This window comes from Aquila chrysaetos, chromosome Z (assembly GCF_900496995.4).
Source record: "Aquila chrysaetos chrysaetos chromosome Z, bAquChr1.4, whole genome shotgun sequence".
NCBI lineage: Eukaryota > Metazoa > Chordata > Aves > Accipitriformes > Accipitridae > Aquila > Aquila chrysaetos.
Window position 1 is genome coordinate 747,767 of NC_044030.1, and position 15,431 is coordinate 763,197.

The 15,431-nt window shown below is 64.3% G+C and overlaps 1 protein-coding gene across 1 annotated transcript; it reads left to right on the plus strand.

Moving 5' to 3' along the window:
- Positions 1-6,158: 6,158 nt before the first annotated feature.
- LOC115336649 (maestro heat-like repeat-containing protein family member 7) lies at positions 6,159-15,232 on the plus strand. Its single transcript, XM_041120836.1, has 15 exons — positions 6,159-6,292; positions 6,491-6,536; positions 8,981-9,256; positions 9,458-9,574; positions 9,799-9,878; positions 10,277-10,388; positions 10,631-10,720; positions 11,336-11,440; positions 12,288-12,459; positions 12,869-12,960; positions 13,499-13,648; positions 13,849-14,003; positions 14,112-14,250; positions 14,815-15,002; positions 15,091-15,232. Exons 1-15 carry the CDS (start codon positions 6,159-6,161, stop codon positions 15,230-15,232), a joined length of 1,998 nt encoding a protein of 665 aa, XP_040976770.1.
- Positions 15,233-15,431: the final 199 nt, after the last annotated feature.

The following is a 15,431-nucleotide window of genomic DNA, read 5'->3' on the forward strand; positions in this document are numbered from 1 at the left end:
GGGTCTGCTTGGCCCCATATGTGCCCCTCTGAGGCCTTGGAGAGGGCCTGGGCTTTTCCTGGAGCGTCTGCTTGGCGCTACGAGAGCCCCTGCGAGGTCTGTGAGAAGCCCTGGACTACTCTGGAGGGTCTCCTTGGCCCCACGGGTAGCACTACGAGGGAGTCGAGAAATCCTGGCCTTCTCTGGAGGGTCTGCTTTGCCCCATGCATGCCCATCCGAGGTCTTGGAAAGGGCCTGAGCTTCTCTTGGAGGGTCTACTTGGCCCAACGAGTGCGCCTCCGAGGGCTGTGAGAGGCTCTGGGCTTCTCTGGAGGGTCTGCTTGGCCCTACCTATCCCCCTGAGAGGGTATGGAGAAATCATAGGCTCCTCTGGAGGGTCTTCTTGGCCCCATGCTTTCCCATACGAGGGCTGTGAGAGGCCCTGGCCTTCTCTAGAGGGTCTGCTTTGCCCCATGCATGCTGCTGCGAGGGCTGTGAGAAATCTTCGGCTTCTGTGGAGAGTCTGCGTGACCCCACGTGTGCGCCTCCGAGAGCTGTGAGAGGACCTGGCCTTCTGTGGAGGGTCTGCTTGGCCCCACGTGTACACCTACAAGGGCTGTGAGAAACCCTGGCCTTCTCCGGAGGGTCTGCTTGGCTCCACGCGTGCCGATCCGAGCTCTTGGAGGGGGCCTGAGCTTCTCTTGGAGGGTCTGCTTGGACCCACGCATACACCTGCGAGGGCTGTGAGAATCAATGGGTTTCTCTGGAGGGTCTGTTTGTCCCCACATACGCTCTTCTGAGGTCTTGGAGAGGGCCTGGGCTTTTCTTGGAGGGTCTGCTTGGCCCCACGCATGCCCCTGCGAGGGCTGTGCGAAACCCTGGCCTTCTCTGGAGGCTCTGCTTGGCCCTATGTGTGCTCCTGAGTTGTTCTGGAGAAACCCTGGGCTTCTCTGGAGGCTCTGCTTGGCCCCATGCTTTTCCCTCCGAGGGCTGTGAGAGGACCTGGACTTCTCTGGAGGGTCTGCTTGGCCCTACGTATACCCCTGAGAGTGTCTGGAGAAACCATAGGCTTCTCTGAAGGGTCTGCTTGTCGCCATGCTTGCCCCTCCGAGGGCTCTGAGAGGACCTGGCCTTCTCTGGATGGTCTGCTTTTCTCTACGTGTGCCCCTGACAGGGTTTGGAGAAACCCTGGCCTTCTCTGGATGGTCTGCTTTTCTCTACGTGTGCCCCTGACAGGGTTTGGAGAAACCCTGGGCTTCTCTGGACGGTCTGCTTGGCCCTACCTATACCCCGGAGAGGGTATGGAGAAATCATAGGCTCCTCTGGAGGGTCTGCTTGGCCCCATATGTGCCCCTCTGAGGCCTTGGAGAGGGCCTGGGCTTTTCCTGGAGCGTCTGCTTGGCGCTACGAGAGCCCCTCCGAGGTCTGTGAGAAGCCCTGGACTACTCTGGAGGGTCTGCTTGGCCACACGCGTACACCTACAAGGGCTGTGAGGAACCCTGGGTTTCTCTGGAGGGTCTGCTTGGCCCAACGAGTGCCCCTCTGAGGGCTTTGAAAGGCCCTGGACTTCTCTGAAGGGTCTGCTTGGCCCAACGAGTGCCCCTGACACGGTTTGCAGAGATCCTGGCCTTCTCCAGAGGGTCTCCTTGGCCCCACGTGTACACCTACAAGGGCTGTGAGAAACCGTGGGCTTCTCTGGAGGGTCTGCTTGGCGCCACACATGCCTCTGAGAGGGGCTGGACAGGCCCTGGGATTTTTGGCGGATCTGCTTCGCACAAGATTTATCCCTGCGAGGGCTGTGAGAGGCCCCGGGCTTCTCTGGAGGGTCTGCTTGTCCCCATATGTGCCCCTCTGAGGTCTTGGAGAGGGCCTGGGCTTTTCTTGGTGGGTCTGCTTGGCCCCACGCGTGCCCCTGCGAGGCCTGTGAGAAACCCTGGGCTTCTCTGGAGGGTCTGCTTGGCCCAACGAGTGCCCCTGAGAGGTTCTGGAGAAACCCTGGGCTGCTCTGGAGGGTCTGCGTGGCCCCACGTGTACGCCTCCGAGAGCTGTGCGAGGACCTGGCCTGCTGTGGAGGGTCTGCTTTTCTCTACGTGTGCCCCTGATAGGGTTTGGAGAAACCATGGGTTTCTCTGGAGGGTCAGCTTGGCCCTACGAGCACCCTTCAGAGGGCTGTGAGAGGTCCTGGGCTTCTCTGGAGGGTCTGCTTGTCCTCATATGTGCCCCTCTGAGGCCTTGGAGAGGGCCTGGGCTTTTCCTGGAGCGTCTGCTTGGCGCTACGAGAGCCCCTCCGAGGTCTGTGAGAAGCCCTGGACTACTCTGGAGGGTCTGCTTGGCCCGACGCGTGACTCTGCGAGGGATTTGAGAAACCTTGACCTTCTCTGGAGGGTCTGCTTGGCCCGACGCGTACACCTACAAGGGCTGTGAGAAACCATGGGCTTCTCTGGAGGATGTGCTTGGCACAACGAGTGCCCCTCTGAGGGCTGTGAGAGGCTCTGGGCTTCTCTGGAGGGTCGGCTTGGCCCTATGTGTTCCCCTGAGAGGTTCTGGAGAAACCCTAGGCTACTCTGGAGGGTCTTCTTGGCCCCATGCTTTCCCCTCCGAGGGCTTTGAGAGGCCCTGGGCTTCTCTGGAGGGTCTGCTTGTCCTCATATGTGCCCCTCTGAGGTCTTGGAGAGGGCCTGGGCTTTTCCTGGAGCGTCTGCTTGGCGCTACGAGAGCCCCTCCGAGGTCTGTGAGAAGCCCTGGACTACTCTGGAGGGTCTGCTTGGCCACACGCGTACACCTACAAGGGCTGTGAGGAACCCTGGGTTTCTCTGGAGGGTCTGCTTGGCCGCACACATGCCCCTGAGAGGGGTTGGACAGGCCCTGAGGTTTTAGGAGGCTTTGCGTCGCTCAAGATTTATCCCTGCTAGGTCTGTGAAAGGCCCTGGGCTTCTCTGGAGGGTCTGCTTGGCCCCACGCGTACACCTACGAGGGCTGTGAGGAACCCTAGGCTTCTCTGGAGGGTCTGTGTGGCCCCATGTGTGCCCCTGACAGGCCTTGGAGCAATGCAGAGCTTTCTTGAAGGGTCTGCTTGGCCCCACGGGTAGCACTACGAGGGATTTGAGAAGCCCTGGGATTCTCTGGAGGGTCTGCTTGTCCCTACGTATACCCCTGAGAAAGTATGGAGAAACCATAGGCTCCTCTGGAGGGTCTGCTTGGCCCCATATGTGCCCCTCTGAGGCCTTGGAGAGGGCCTGGGCTTTTCCTGGAGCGTCTGCTTGGCGCTACGAGAGCCCCTGCGAGGTCTGTGAGAAGCCCTGGACTACTCTGGAGTGTCTCCTTGGCCCCACGGGTAGCACTACGAGGGAGTCGAGAAATCCTGGCCTTCTCTGGAGGGTCTGCTTTGCCCCATGCATGCCCATCCGAGGTCTTGGAAAGGGCCTGAGCTTCTCTTGGAGGGTCTGCTTGGCCCAACGAGTGCCCCTACGAGGGCTGTGAGAGGCTCTGGGCTTCTCTGGAGGGTCTGCTTGGCCCTACCTATCCCCCTGAGAGGGTATGGAGAAATCATAGGCTCCTCTGGAGGGTCTTCTTGGCCCCATGCTTTCCCATACGAGGGCTGTGAGAGGCCCTGGCCTTCTCTAGAGGGTCTGCTTTGCCCCATGCATGCTGCTGCGAGGGCTGTGAGAAATCTTCGGCTTCTCTGGAGAGTCTGCGTGACCCCACGTGTGCGCCTCCGAGAGCTGTGAGAGGACCTGGCCTTCTGTGGAGGGTCTGCTTGGCCCCACGTGTACACCTACAAGGGCTGTGAGAAACCCTGGCCTTCTCCGGAGGGTCTGCTTGGCTCCACGCGTGCCGATCCGAGCTCTTGGAGGGGGCCTGAGCTTCTCTTGGAGGGTCTGCTTGGACCCACGCATACACCTGCGAGGGCTGTGAGAATCAATGGGTTTCTCTGGAGGGTCTGTTTGTCCCCACATACGCTCTTCTGAGGTCTTGGAGAGGGCCTGGGCTTTTCTTGGAGGGTCTGCTTGGCCCCACGCATGCCCCTGTGAGGGCTGTGCGAAACCCTGGCCTTCTCTGGAGGCTCTGCTTGGCCCTATGTTTGCTCCTGAGTTGTTCTGGAGAAACCCTGGGCTTCTCTGGAGGGTCTGCTTGACCCCATGCTTTTCCCTACGAGGGCTGTGAGAGGACCTGGACTTCTCTGGAGGGTCTGCTTGGCCCTACGTATACCCCTGAGAGTGTCTGGAGAAACCATAGGCTTCTCTGAAGGGTCTGCTTGTCGCCATGCTTGCCCCTCCGAGGGCTCTGAGAGGACCTGGCCTTCTCTGGATGGTCTGCTTTTCTCTACGTGTGCCCCTGACAGGGTTTGGAGAAACCCTGGCCTTCTCTGGATGGTCTGCTTTTCTCTACGTGTGCACCTGACAGGGTTTGGAGAAACCCTGGGCTTCTCTGGACGGTCTGCTTGGCCCTACCTATACCCCGGAGAGGGTATGGAGAAATCATAGGCTCCTCTGGAGGGTCTGCTTGGCCCCATATGTGCCCCTCTGAGGCCTTGGAGAGGGCCTGGGCTTTTCCTGGAGCGTCTGCTTGGCGCTACGAGAGCCCCTCCGAGGTCTGTGAGAAGCCCTGGACTACTCTGGAGGGTCTGCTTGGCCACACGCGTACACCTACAAGGGCTGTGAGGAACCCTGGGTTTCTCTGGAGGGTCTGCTTGGCCCAACGAGTGCCCCTCTGAGGGCTTTGAAAGGCCCTGGACTTCTCTGAAGGGTCTGCTTGGCCCAACGAGTGCCCCTGACACGGTTTGCAGAGATCCTGGCCTTCTCCAGAGGGTCTCCTTGGCCCCACGTGTACACCTACAAGGGCTGTGAGAAACCGTGGGCTTCTCTGGAGGGTCTGCTTGGCGCCACACATGCCTCTGAGAGGGGCTGGACAGGCCCTGGGATTTTTGGCGGATCTGCTTCGCACAAGATTTATCCCTGCGAGGGCTGTGAGAGGCCCCGGGCTTCTCTGGAGGGTCTGCTTGTCCCCATATGTGCCCCTCTGAGGTCTTGGAGAGGGCCTGGGCTTTTCTTGGTGGGTCTGCTTGGCCCCACGCGTGCCCCTGCGAGGCCTGTGAGAAACCCTGGGCTGCTCTGGAGGGTCTGCTTGGCCCAACGAGTGCCCCTGAGAGGTTCTGGAGAAACCCTGGGCTGCTCTGGAGGGTCTGCGTGGCCCCACGTGTGCGCCTCCGAGAGCTGTGCGAGGACCTGGCCTGCTGTGGAGGGTCTGCTTTTCTCTACGTGTGCCCCTGATAGGGTTTGGAGAAACCATGGGTTTCTCTGGAGGGTCAGCTTGGCCCTACGAGCACCCTTCAGAGGGCTGTGAGAGGTCCCGGGCTTCTCTGGAGGGTCTGCTTGTCCTCATATGTGCCCCTCTGAGGTCTTGGAGAGGGCCTGGGCTTTTCTTGGAGCGTCTGCTTGGCGCTACGAGAGTCCCTGCGAGGCCTGTGAGAAACCCTGGGCTTCTCTGGAGGGTCTGCTTGGCCCTATGTGTTCCCCTGAGAGGTTCTGGAGAAACCCTGGGCTTCTCTGGAGGGTCTGTTTGGCTCAACGAGTGCCCCTGTGAGGGCTGTGAGAGGCTCTGGGCTTCACTGGAGGGTCTGCTGCTCCCTGCGTGTGCCCCTGACACGGCTTGCAGAGATCCTGGCCTGCTCCGCAGGGTCTGCTTGGCCCCACGCGTGCCCCTCGAGGCTGTGAGAGTCGGCGGTGAGGCCAGCGGCGAGTCAGCGGCGAGGCCCGCAGCGGCAACGCTAAGCCGGCGGCTAAGCGCTAGACTGAGGCGGACCGGGAGGTTCCCGAGGCCCAGGAGCGCCGGGGAAGAGCGCAGGGGCCCGGCCGGAGCCGGCGGCTCTCTGCCAGAGAGGCGGACGCGGCGTGGGCGTTGCCGGGGCAACGGCGGGAGATTGGAACGGCCCTGAGGAGCGCCGGCGAGCAGGTTGTGGCGCAGGCCGTTGGCGCAGGCCGGGCGCAGCCCCCGTCTTCCTCTTCCCAGCTCGAGCAGGCTGCTCAAGCGGTGGGCGTCGGCCCGGAGGGAGACCCAGGTATGGTTGCCGCTCGGGGGAAAGCCATTGTTAGGAAAATGTGGCGACGCAGACAGAGCTCCCGTGTCAACACGCAGCTGTCCAGGTCTCCGGCTGCAGGGAGTGCCTGAGTCTGTCGCTGATGACGGAGGGCAGCGGGGACGCCTCTCGTGTGAGGTGTGACCGGGTGGACGATCTGCTCGGCCTGGTGGGAGAGCTGAAGGAGGAAGCGGAAAGGTTGAGGAGCATCAGGGAGCGTGAGAGGGAGATAGATTGGTGGGCCCGCACCCTCGCGTCCCTGAGGCAGAGGCAGCGGACGGAGGCTCCGCAAGAAGCGGAGGTTCCCCTGCCCTCCTGCCACCGGGCAGGAGGGGACCTCAGAGATGGAGGGGAATGGATAGAGGTCCCTGCTCGGGGAGGCAGGCAAATCTCCTCCCGGTCTCCCTCACCTTCCCGGTTGCCCCTGCACAACAGGTATGGGGCTCTGGAACCTGAGGAGCAGGCCAGTGAAGATCAGGGTGTAGATGAAGGCCTATCTAGGGAGGTGCCTAGGCCCAGTCGGGCAGCCCCACGCTTTCTCACGTCCTCTGAACAAAGAAAAAGGAGGGTAATTGTCATAGGCGACTCCCTTCTGAGGGGGACAGAGGGCCCAATATGCAGACCTGACCCATCCCACAGGGAAGTCTGCTGCCTCCCTGGGGCCCGGGCGAAAGACGTTACCAGGAAACTCCCTGGTCTGGTTCGGACCTCTGATTATTACCCCTTGCTGGTTGTGCAGGTTGGCGGTGATGAGATTGCAGAGAGAAAGCCAAAGGCGATCAAAAGGGACTTCAGGGCACTGGGACGATTAGCGGAAGGATGGGGAGCACAGGGGGTGTTTTCCTCAATCCCTTCAGTGGCAGGGAAATACAGCGAAAGGAGCAGGAAAACACACCTGGTTAATACGTGGCTCAGAGGCTGGTGCCGTCGGTGGAATTTGGGGGTTTTTGATCACGGGGAGGTTTACACGGCACCGGGCTTGCTGGCGACAGATGGTTTCCAGCTATCTCAAAGGGGTAAGAGAATCCTCGCTCGTGAGATGGCAGGGCTCATAGAGAGGGCTTTAGGCTAGGTTTGAAGGGCGTAAGGGATAAAACTAGGCGCACCAGAGATGAGCCTGGGGGCAGCGTGCCCACGTTAGGGGTGGGTTCGATAACCCAGCTCAAATGCATCTATGGCGGTGCACGGAGCACGGGCGATAAACAGGAGGAGCTGGAAGCCATCGTGCGGCAGGATAGGTAGGACGTAGTCGCCATCACGGAAACATGGTGGGACGACTCCCATGACTGGAGTGCTGCAGTGGATGGCTACAAGCTCTTCAGAAGGGATAGGCAAGGTAGAAGAGGTGGTGGGCTGGCTCTCTGTGTTAGGGAATGTTTTGACTGCACAGAGCTACACGATTCTGATGACAAGGTGGAGTGCTTATGGGTGAGGATGAGAGGGAAAGCCAATACGGCAGATATTGTGCTGGGAGTCTGTTGTAGACCACCTGACCGGGCTGAGGAGACGGATGAATCATTCTACAAGCGGCTGGCAGTAGTCTCAGAATCGTGCGCCCTTGTCCTCATGGGGCACTTTAACTTTCCAGACATCTGCTGGAAATACAACACAGCAGAGAGTAAACAATCTAGGAGGTTCCTGGAGTGTGTGGAAGATAACTTCCTGACACAGCCGGTGGGTGAGCCAAGCAGGGGAGGAGCCTTGCTAGATCTCTTGTTTACGAACAGGGAAGGACTGGTGGGAGGTGTGATGGCCGGAGGCCGTCTCGGGCTTAGCGACCATGAAATGATAGGATTTTCAATTCTTGGTGAGGCAAGGAAGGTGGTCAGCAAAACCACCACTATGGACTTCCGGAGGGCAAACTTTGGCCTCTTCGAGGCACTGGTTGAGAGAGTCCCTTGGGAGACGGTCCTGAAGGGCAAAGGGGTCCAGGAGGGATGGACATTCTTTAAGAAGGAAATCTGAATGGCTCAGGACCAGGCTATTCCCATGCGCCGCAAGTCGAACCGCCGAGGAAAACGACCGGCCTGGCTGAACGGACGGGGAGCTTTTGCTAGGAGTCAAGGAAAAAAGGAGAGTTTATCATCTCTGGAGGAAAGGGCGGGCAACTTGGGAGGAGTACAGGGATCTTGTTAGATCATACAGAGAGAAAATTAGAAAGGCAAAAGCTCAGCTAGAGCTAAGCCTGGCCACTACTGTAAGGGACAACAAAAAATGTTTTTACAAATATGTTAACAGTGAAGAGAATCCCAGGGAGAATCTCTCTCCTTTAATGGATACAGAAGGGAACAAGGTAGCAAGCAGAGGTGAGGAAAAGGCCGAGGTACTTAAGGCCTTCTTTGCCTCAGTCTTTAATAGGGAGACCAGTTATCCTCAGGGTACTCCACCCCCTGAGCTGGAAGGTAAGGATGAAGAGCAGAACATCCCCCCCCTTAATCCAGGAGGAAATAGTTAGTGACCTGCTACGCCATCTGGACACTCACAGATCTATGGGACCCGATGGGATCCATCCAAGAGTACTGAGGGAACTGGCGGAGGTCCTTGCCAAGCCACTCTCTATCATCTGTCGGCGATCCTGGTCAACAGGGGAGGTCCCAGGGGACTGGAGGCTTGCCAATGTGACGCCCATTTACGAGAAGGGTCGGAGGGAGGATCCGGGGAACTACAGGCCTGTCAGCCTGACCTCGGTACCGGGGAAGATTATGGGACGGTTTGTCTTGAGAGCCCTCACCGTGGCAAGTCCAGGATAAGGAGGGGATCAGGCCCAGTCAGCACGGGTTTACGAAAGGCAGGTCCTGCTTGACCAACGTGATCTCCTTCTGTGACCAGGTGACCCGCCTAGTGGATGAGGGAAAGGCTGTGGATGTTGTCTACCTGGACTTTAGTAAAGCCTTTGACACTGTCTCTCATGGCATACTCCTTCAGAAGCTGGCGTCTCATGGCTTGGGTAAGCGTACTCTTCTCCTGGGGGAGACGCCAGGGGCATCGGCACCCTGGCCCGGGTCTCGCTGCGTGCAGGGCGGCGGGCGCAGGGCCGGAGAGGGAGCCCCTCTCTTCCCTCTACCTCCCGCCCCTGCCTACAGCTCTCCCCGCTCTTGTTCTTCATCGGGTGCAGCTGCTGCCGCCTCCCACTGCCAGCTGGAGGGCGAGGAGAAGGAAGCCCTCGACTGCTTCTTGGCCTTTCTCCACAGCACCGGCAGGGTAACTGCAGACTTTGTCAGCAGCGAGGTGCTGCCGTGCCTGCTGCCTGCGCGCGGGCTCTCGGAGGGCTGCTGGCTGTGCAGAGCTGCTCCCCTGCCGGCCCCCGCCGCCGGCCCTGCAGCCCCTCGAGCCCCTGCTCCTGCTGGCCGTGCTTCTGCCCCCTCACCCTCCCTCGCTGTCTCTCTTCTCCCTCGCCGTCAGGAAGAGGCCTCGAAGCGGAGGTTTCTGGCCGCCATCCGCACGCTCTGCGGAGCCTGGCTGCGGGGCAGGTACCGGCCCAGTTCCTCGTCGGCACGTGAGCTGCTGGAGAAAATAGAGGTGAGGGGGCTGAGGCAGGGGGGCAAAGCTGGCCGAGCACCGGCCCGGCGCTAAGGGCAGCCAGCACTCGGGCACCTGGGCACAGGGAGAGGGCGAGACAGGCCTCCGTGGCAACAGCCCTGCCTGCCCCGGGGCCAGCGCTCCGGGTGCCGGTGCCGGCTGCGGACTGGGGCCGGGCGCCGGCAGCTCCCCTGCCCCATCCCGGCCGTGCTCTCCCTCCCCAGCTACTGCGGCGAAAGGAGGCCCCTCGCAGCACAGACGCCGTGATGTGGCAGCAAGCCGTGCTTGCCGTCGCTGCCGTGAGGTACCTGCCCCAGACTCCGGCCGGGCCAGGGCCTCCCCACGTGCCAGGGTGCCAGGATGGCACCAGGCATCCCCTCTCCTGGCAGGACCCTGGCGGCACTGTCTTCGGGCCGGCGCTCTCCCTCGCGCTCGGTCCGTCGGTGGGCCAGATGGGAGGGGCGGAGGGTGCTCCGGGGCTCCCTGGTGCCTCTCGGCTCGAGAGGCTGCGTTCGGGCTCCGCCGGCCGGGACTGCCCTCTGTCCGCGGCTTAGCGGCAGAGGGGAGGGAGGAGATTGCCTCCACGCGTCCCTTCCCCGCCTCGTACGGGCAACACCCCGGGGACTGCCAGCCCCGATGGCTGCGGCCACCTTGCCGGACGGGGAAGCCTCGGCATCCACCCGGCGCCTTCTCTCCTTGCAGCGAAGAGAAGGAAGGCCTGCTGGCACAGCACCTCTGCCCCTGCCTCCACAGCATCTTCCACCTTCCTCCAGCGCAGCAGACGGACAGCGAACGTGCTTCGCTCGATGCTGAGGTGAGCGTGGGCTGAGCTACGGAGAGCCCGCCGGTCAGTCCCTGTGCTCGTCTTCCGAGTCGGCTTTGGCTGCGGGAAGACGACGACAGGAGAAGAAGGAAGAGCCGGGAGACCCGGAGGCCTCTCCTGGGCATCAGAGGGCGGGCAGCTGAGGCCCGCTTCAGGTGCAAGCAACTCGAGCCAGCTTCCCGCAAGGAAGGAGGGCCGGTGCAAGCACCTCACCCGGCCGCACCCCCTCACAGATCCTGAGAACTCTGGACAGCGTGCTGGAGGTGCTGATGCACGGCGCTCGGCTGAGCTCCAGCGACGTGACAGTGGAGAGGATCTTGCAGGTCAGGCGTTTGCCGAGAGCAGAGCTGGCGGGCTCTCTCGCTTGCCTTACCCCAAAGCGACGCGACCTTCTGGAGCGTGCGCGCCCCAGCCCCGAGCCAAAGCAGCGGAAAGAGTCTCGAGTGTCCTTCCCAGGCCCCCTGCTCCGGCAGCTGGCACCGCTGAGCCACTGCCCTTGCTGCCCACCCCCTTCACGCTCTCCTCCCCAGGCGGCAGCAGGCCGGAGGTCTGCTGGGACGTGGCCACGGTGCAGGGGGAGCCCGGCCCTGAAGCTCCCTTCTTCTGGCCTCCCCAGGGGCCGTGGCCCGGCCTCCCTGGCGCGGGCCCCCCTGCGGGTGCCCGTCCTCCTGGAGAAGGGACACGCGGCTATTTTTGGGGTGGCGCGTGGAAGGGGGCAGAGGCGGCTGGGGATCCGGCTGCCTCCCTGAGCGCAGCAGGTCACCGACGGTCGGCAACGGTCCCTGAGGTGGCGGGGCGGCCGGACCGCGTTCCAGGCCTTCCTCCCGTCCGGGGGAAGCCTTGGCGGCACGTTGCCGAAGCCCCGCCGGGTGCTTGGCAGAGCCACCGCTGCGGGAGCCGCCGTCACTTCCCAAGGCCAACAGCTTTTCCCTTCTCAGGTCCTGCTGCCCTTCATGGCATCCCAGGAAGTGGCTAGGCGCCGGAGGGCTGTGGGGAGGGTTGTCCGCCTGAGCCAGATCTGGATGTCCTCTTTGATGCTGGAGGTAAGGGGCCTGTGGCAGGGGATTCGGTAAGGCTCAGCCGTGCGCCAGCCTCTTTGCCCCTCTCCCTGGGAGCTGCTCTCTCCCGTGCCTTTTCTCTCGGGAGCCAGCTCCGTCCCGGGCCGTGGGAGCATTTTGCAGGCCCGGCTCCGGCAGCCCTCCCTCCCCTGGGCTGCTGCCCAGCCGCTTCAGCGTGGAAGGCCTGCGGGGCGCTCAGGCCCTTCCTGTCCCCGCTGCCGCTGCCCGCTCCCGGCCCCCTGGCCCCGGGGCTCCTGCTGCAGCCCCGCAGGCGCTCCCTTGCCTTGCCTTGCGCTCCCTTGCCTTGCCTTGCTTTCCCTTGCCTTGACTTCCCTTGCCTTCCCTTGCCTTGACTTCCCTTGCCTTGCCTCGCCTCCCCTCGCCTCCCCTTGCCTCCCCTTCCCTTCCCTTCCCGGGAAGGACGGTGCCAGGCCTTGGGACAGCCTGCCAGAAGGAGGAGAGGGCGCGTGGCTGCACCCTTTTGCGGAGGTGGGGAGTCCCGCAGGCGGGGAAGGAGGGCTCCCGCAGCTGAATGGGGGTGCGGAGGACCAGCAGAGCCAGGGTCTCAAGCCTCCGGCAGGCACCCCAGTCCCACGGGCTCACGGGGAGGGAAGGCAAAACCCTTCCAGGGCTCCCTGCGCGGGGAGGCAGCACGCTCCTTGCCCTGCCGCAGCTGCCGCAGGCCGTGCCTCCGCGGGGCGCAGCGCAGGGCAGAGCCCTCCAGAGCTCTGGCTCACGCGGCACTCGGCCCGGGGCCCGCTCTCGGAGGCGAGGGCTTTCGTCCCATCGGCCGCAGCTTGGCCCTGCTACCGCTCCTTCCTCTCTCCCACAGGCCGTGCCCTTCAGGAAGGGCAACTTCTTCCTCTTCAGAGAGAAGCCGGTGGAATTCCTGGGGCAGCTGATGGGGCACGTCGCTCTGTCCTGTGCCGAGGAGGACCGCGAGATCAGCTGCGCGGCTGCGGAGGCGCTCGGTGCCTTGCACAGCTTCGTTCTGCTGCGACAGGGTGAGAGATGCCGGGGCCTTCCAGCCACACGGGCCCAGGCGAGGCGCCGCACCGCCTCAGCCCCCCTGCTCTGCTCGAGGAAGGAGCGGCAAACTCCTGCGAGGCTGGAGCAGGGGAGCAGCCGTGCTGCGCCAAGCCCGGGGCCCAGGCAGCCCGCCTCGGAGGACCCTTGGGCTGGAGAGCCTGCGGCAGCAGCCTCCCGGGCTTCTCTCCTCCTCCCGAGCCGGCAGCCAGACCCAGCTCTCGTGCCCTTCTGCAGCCTAAGAGGGAGGGTTTCCCCTCCTGCCCCTGGAAGCGGGCGCACTGCCACGGCTCTGGCTCCCCACGGAACGGAGAGCCAGGCGCAGAGCTCTCCCTCGCGCCCTCGCCTGCTGCCTCCAGCTCACCGTGTGTTCCCCCTCCTGCCCAGGCTGCCAGGCAGCACGGGAGGATCGAGAGCTACCAACGCAGCGGGAAAGCGCTAGCACTATCTGGCCCAAGGAGCCCGCTGACGAGACGACGGTAACGAGCTTCTCCCTCGCTTCTCCCTCGCTTCTCCCTCGCTTCTCCCTCGCTTCCTCTCCCCTTGCTCGGGCGAACGGGTGCGTCGGCCGCCACCGCGGGGAACGGCGCGGCCTCCCGCCGATCGGGCTGCGATCGGGCTGCGATCGGGCTGCGGGGTCCCGCCGCCTCTCCGCAGGGAGGAGCTTTCCCGAGGCTTTAACCCAGCATCGGTGCAGCAGCCCCAGCTGTCCCGGCCACCGCGAGCTCCGGTGGCCAGCAGAGCTAGCGCACCGTGCCCTCGGCCCCCCCCCCCCGTGCCCTCGCCCCCCTGTGCCCCTCCTTCAGCCCGCAGGGCAGCTCCCTCTCCTCTCCACACGCGCCACGGCTGCAATCCGGCTGCAATCCCTCCGGAGCAGCCCCTGCTGCTGGCCCTTGTCCCGGGGCAGGAGGCCAGCGCCGCCCCCGCTTTCTCGCTCCGGAGCCGCCCCCGCTGCTCAGCCGTGCCCCGCCAGCAGGGCACTCGCTGCGACACCTCTTCCCTCCCTCCCTCCCTCAGGTGTTTGGGAGCTTCCTCCTCCCGAAGGAGAGGAGCGACTTCCTCCTGACCGTCTTGAGCAACATGGTGCACCCCAGGGTCTCTGACGCCCAGACGGTTGCCAACGTGCTGGAGGTGGTCTTGAGACACTCGTGCTCGGAGCTGGTGGAGGTAGGCGGCGTGCGGCCGGATCGCCCTGTGCGCGTGCCCTGCGGGGGGCCGCTTCCCCCGCCCCAAGTCCCGGGCTGGGGAGCGCCCGGCGGGCGGGCGGCCTTTGCGGCCGGCAAGGAGCGACGGGAGGGAAGCGGTTCTCGGTGGCAGCCGGGCCCGTGGCTGCGCTGCACCCCGCTGCACCCCGCTGCCTCCGCCAGGTGGAAGAGATCACGCAGACCATCCACGTGCAGCTGGCGCACCTCAGCCGGAAGCCGCTCCAGGACATCCTGAGGACGACCCTCGTCCAGGTGGCCCACCTGAACCCTCGGAAGGTGACCGCCGGCCTGCTGCGGGCTTCCCCGCACTGTGACAGGTAGGTGGGCAGCCAGCCTCGGGGGCAGCTCGGGACCTCTGGGGCCTGCCCAGGCAGAAGGGGGGGTGGCCGAGGCGGCCCCCCTGACGGCGCGCTCGGTCTCTGCAGCACTGCCAGGGCCATGTGGAGGATCCTGGCCTCTGAGCCCTGCCTGGCGGACAGCGTGCTGAGGAGGCTGCTGCTGCAGCAGGAAGACGCCAGCCAGCGCGGCGACACGGGAGAATGCAGCCGCTGCCGTTTCCTGGCTGTGAGTGTCCGGATGAGGCCTGCTCCCCCCGCCCGGGGCTGCGTGCCCCTCTCCAGCCCGTCCCCCCCCTCTCCGCCTGCCCCCAAGCCCGGACCTCCCCAGGGGCGCCGGGGCCAGGGGCCTCGGGGCCACAGCCAGGCAGGGCAGCACGTGCTGCTCGGCCCCGCAGCACGCGGGCAGGCAGCCCGCCCCCGCCTCTGCCGCCCTCGGCGGCTCTCCTCCCTCCTCGCCGCCGCCGCCTGCCCGCTCGGCCGCCGGGAAGCCCGGGGCGGCGGGGCTGCCTGGGCAGAGCAGGCTGTGGGGCTGGGCAGGGGGAGCCCCGGGCAGCCAGCAGGGCCCGTGGGGCCGGCTGGGCCGTTCCCTCTGGAGGGGAAGCACGAAGGCTCGGCTCGCGGGCCTGCGCCGCGAAAGGGAGCCGAGCCCCGAGAGCCCCCCACGGCTGGGCTCCGGGCTCTGCCCTGGCGTCTGTCTCCCTCAGCTCAGGGCAGCGCCCGAGGCCCCCAGCCCCAGGCAGCGCCGCGGGACGTCTCTGCGGCGAGAGCGCTCCCTGGTTGTTTTCCGTAGGTAGCTGGTGCCATGCACGAGATCTTCGTGGTGCCCTCCAGCCGAGACTGCGTGCGCGTACTTGTCGACGAGCTCTTCGTGGCCGTGGTCCTCCAGCTCTCCTTCAGCTTGAAGAGCCCGGGGCGGGGCTGCTGCACCGCTGGCAGCCGGAGCAGGGAGGCCAGCCATCCTCCAGTCCGCCCCATCAGGTGCTCTGTCCCCGCTCCCTGGTCTCTGCCCCGGGCCCAGAGCTGGGGCCGGGGCTCCACGGGTGACCGTGGTTTGCTCTGCGTGCAGGAGCACGGTGAGCACCATGCAAGCCCTGTTCCACTGCCTGGGCGGTGCCTCCCTGGCCGAAGACATCGGGAGGCAGGGCGCCTGGGACGCGCTCATGAGCCCCGAGACCTACCCCACCGGTATTGCCGCGCTGACGAGGTGAGAGCCTTCTCGGTTGCCCTCGTCTCCCCCGGCGTTTCTACCCTCGGGCCGCAGCACCCCCCCGCAACAATCGCCTTCCTCGCGGGCGGTGGGGTGCAAGCAGCCGAGGCAAGGCATGAAGGCAGCCTTGCCCCGTCTGGCCTGGCCTGGCCTGGCCTGGGGGGGAATGGCTGGGGCTGGCAGCGCGCTCCCAGAGGGGT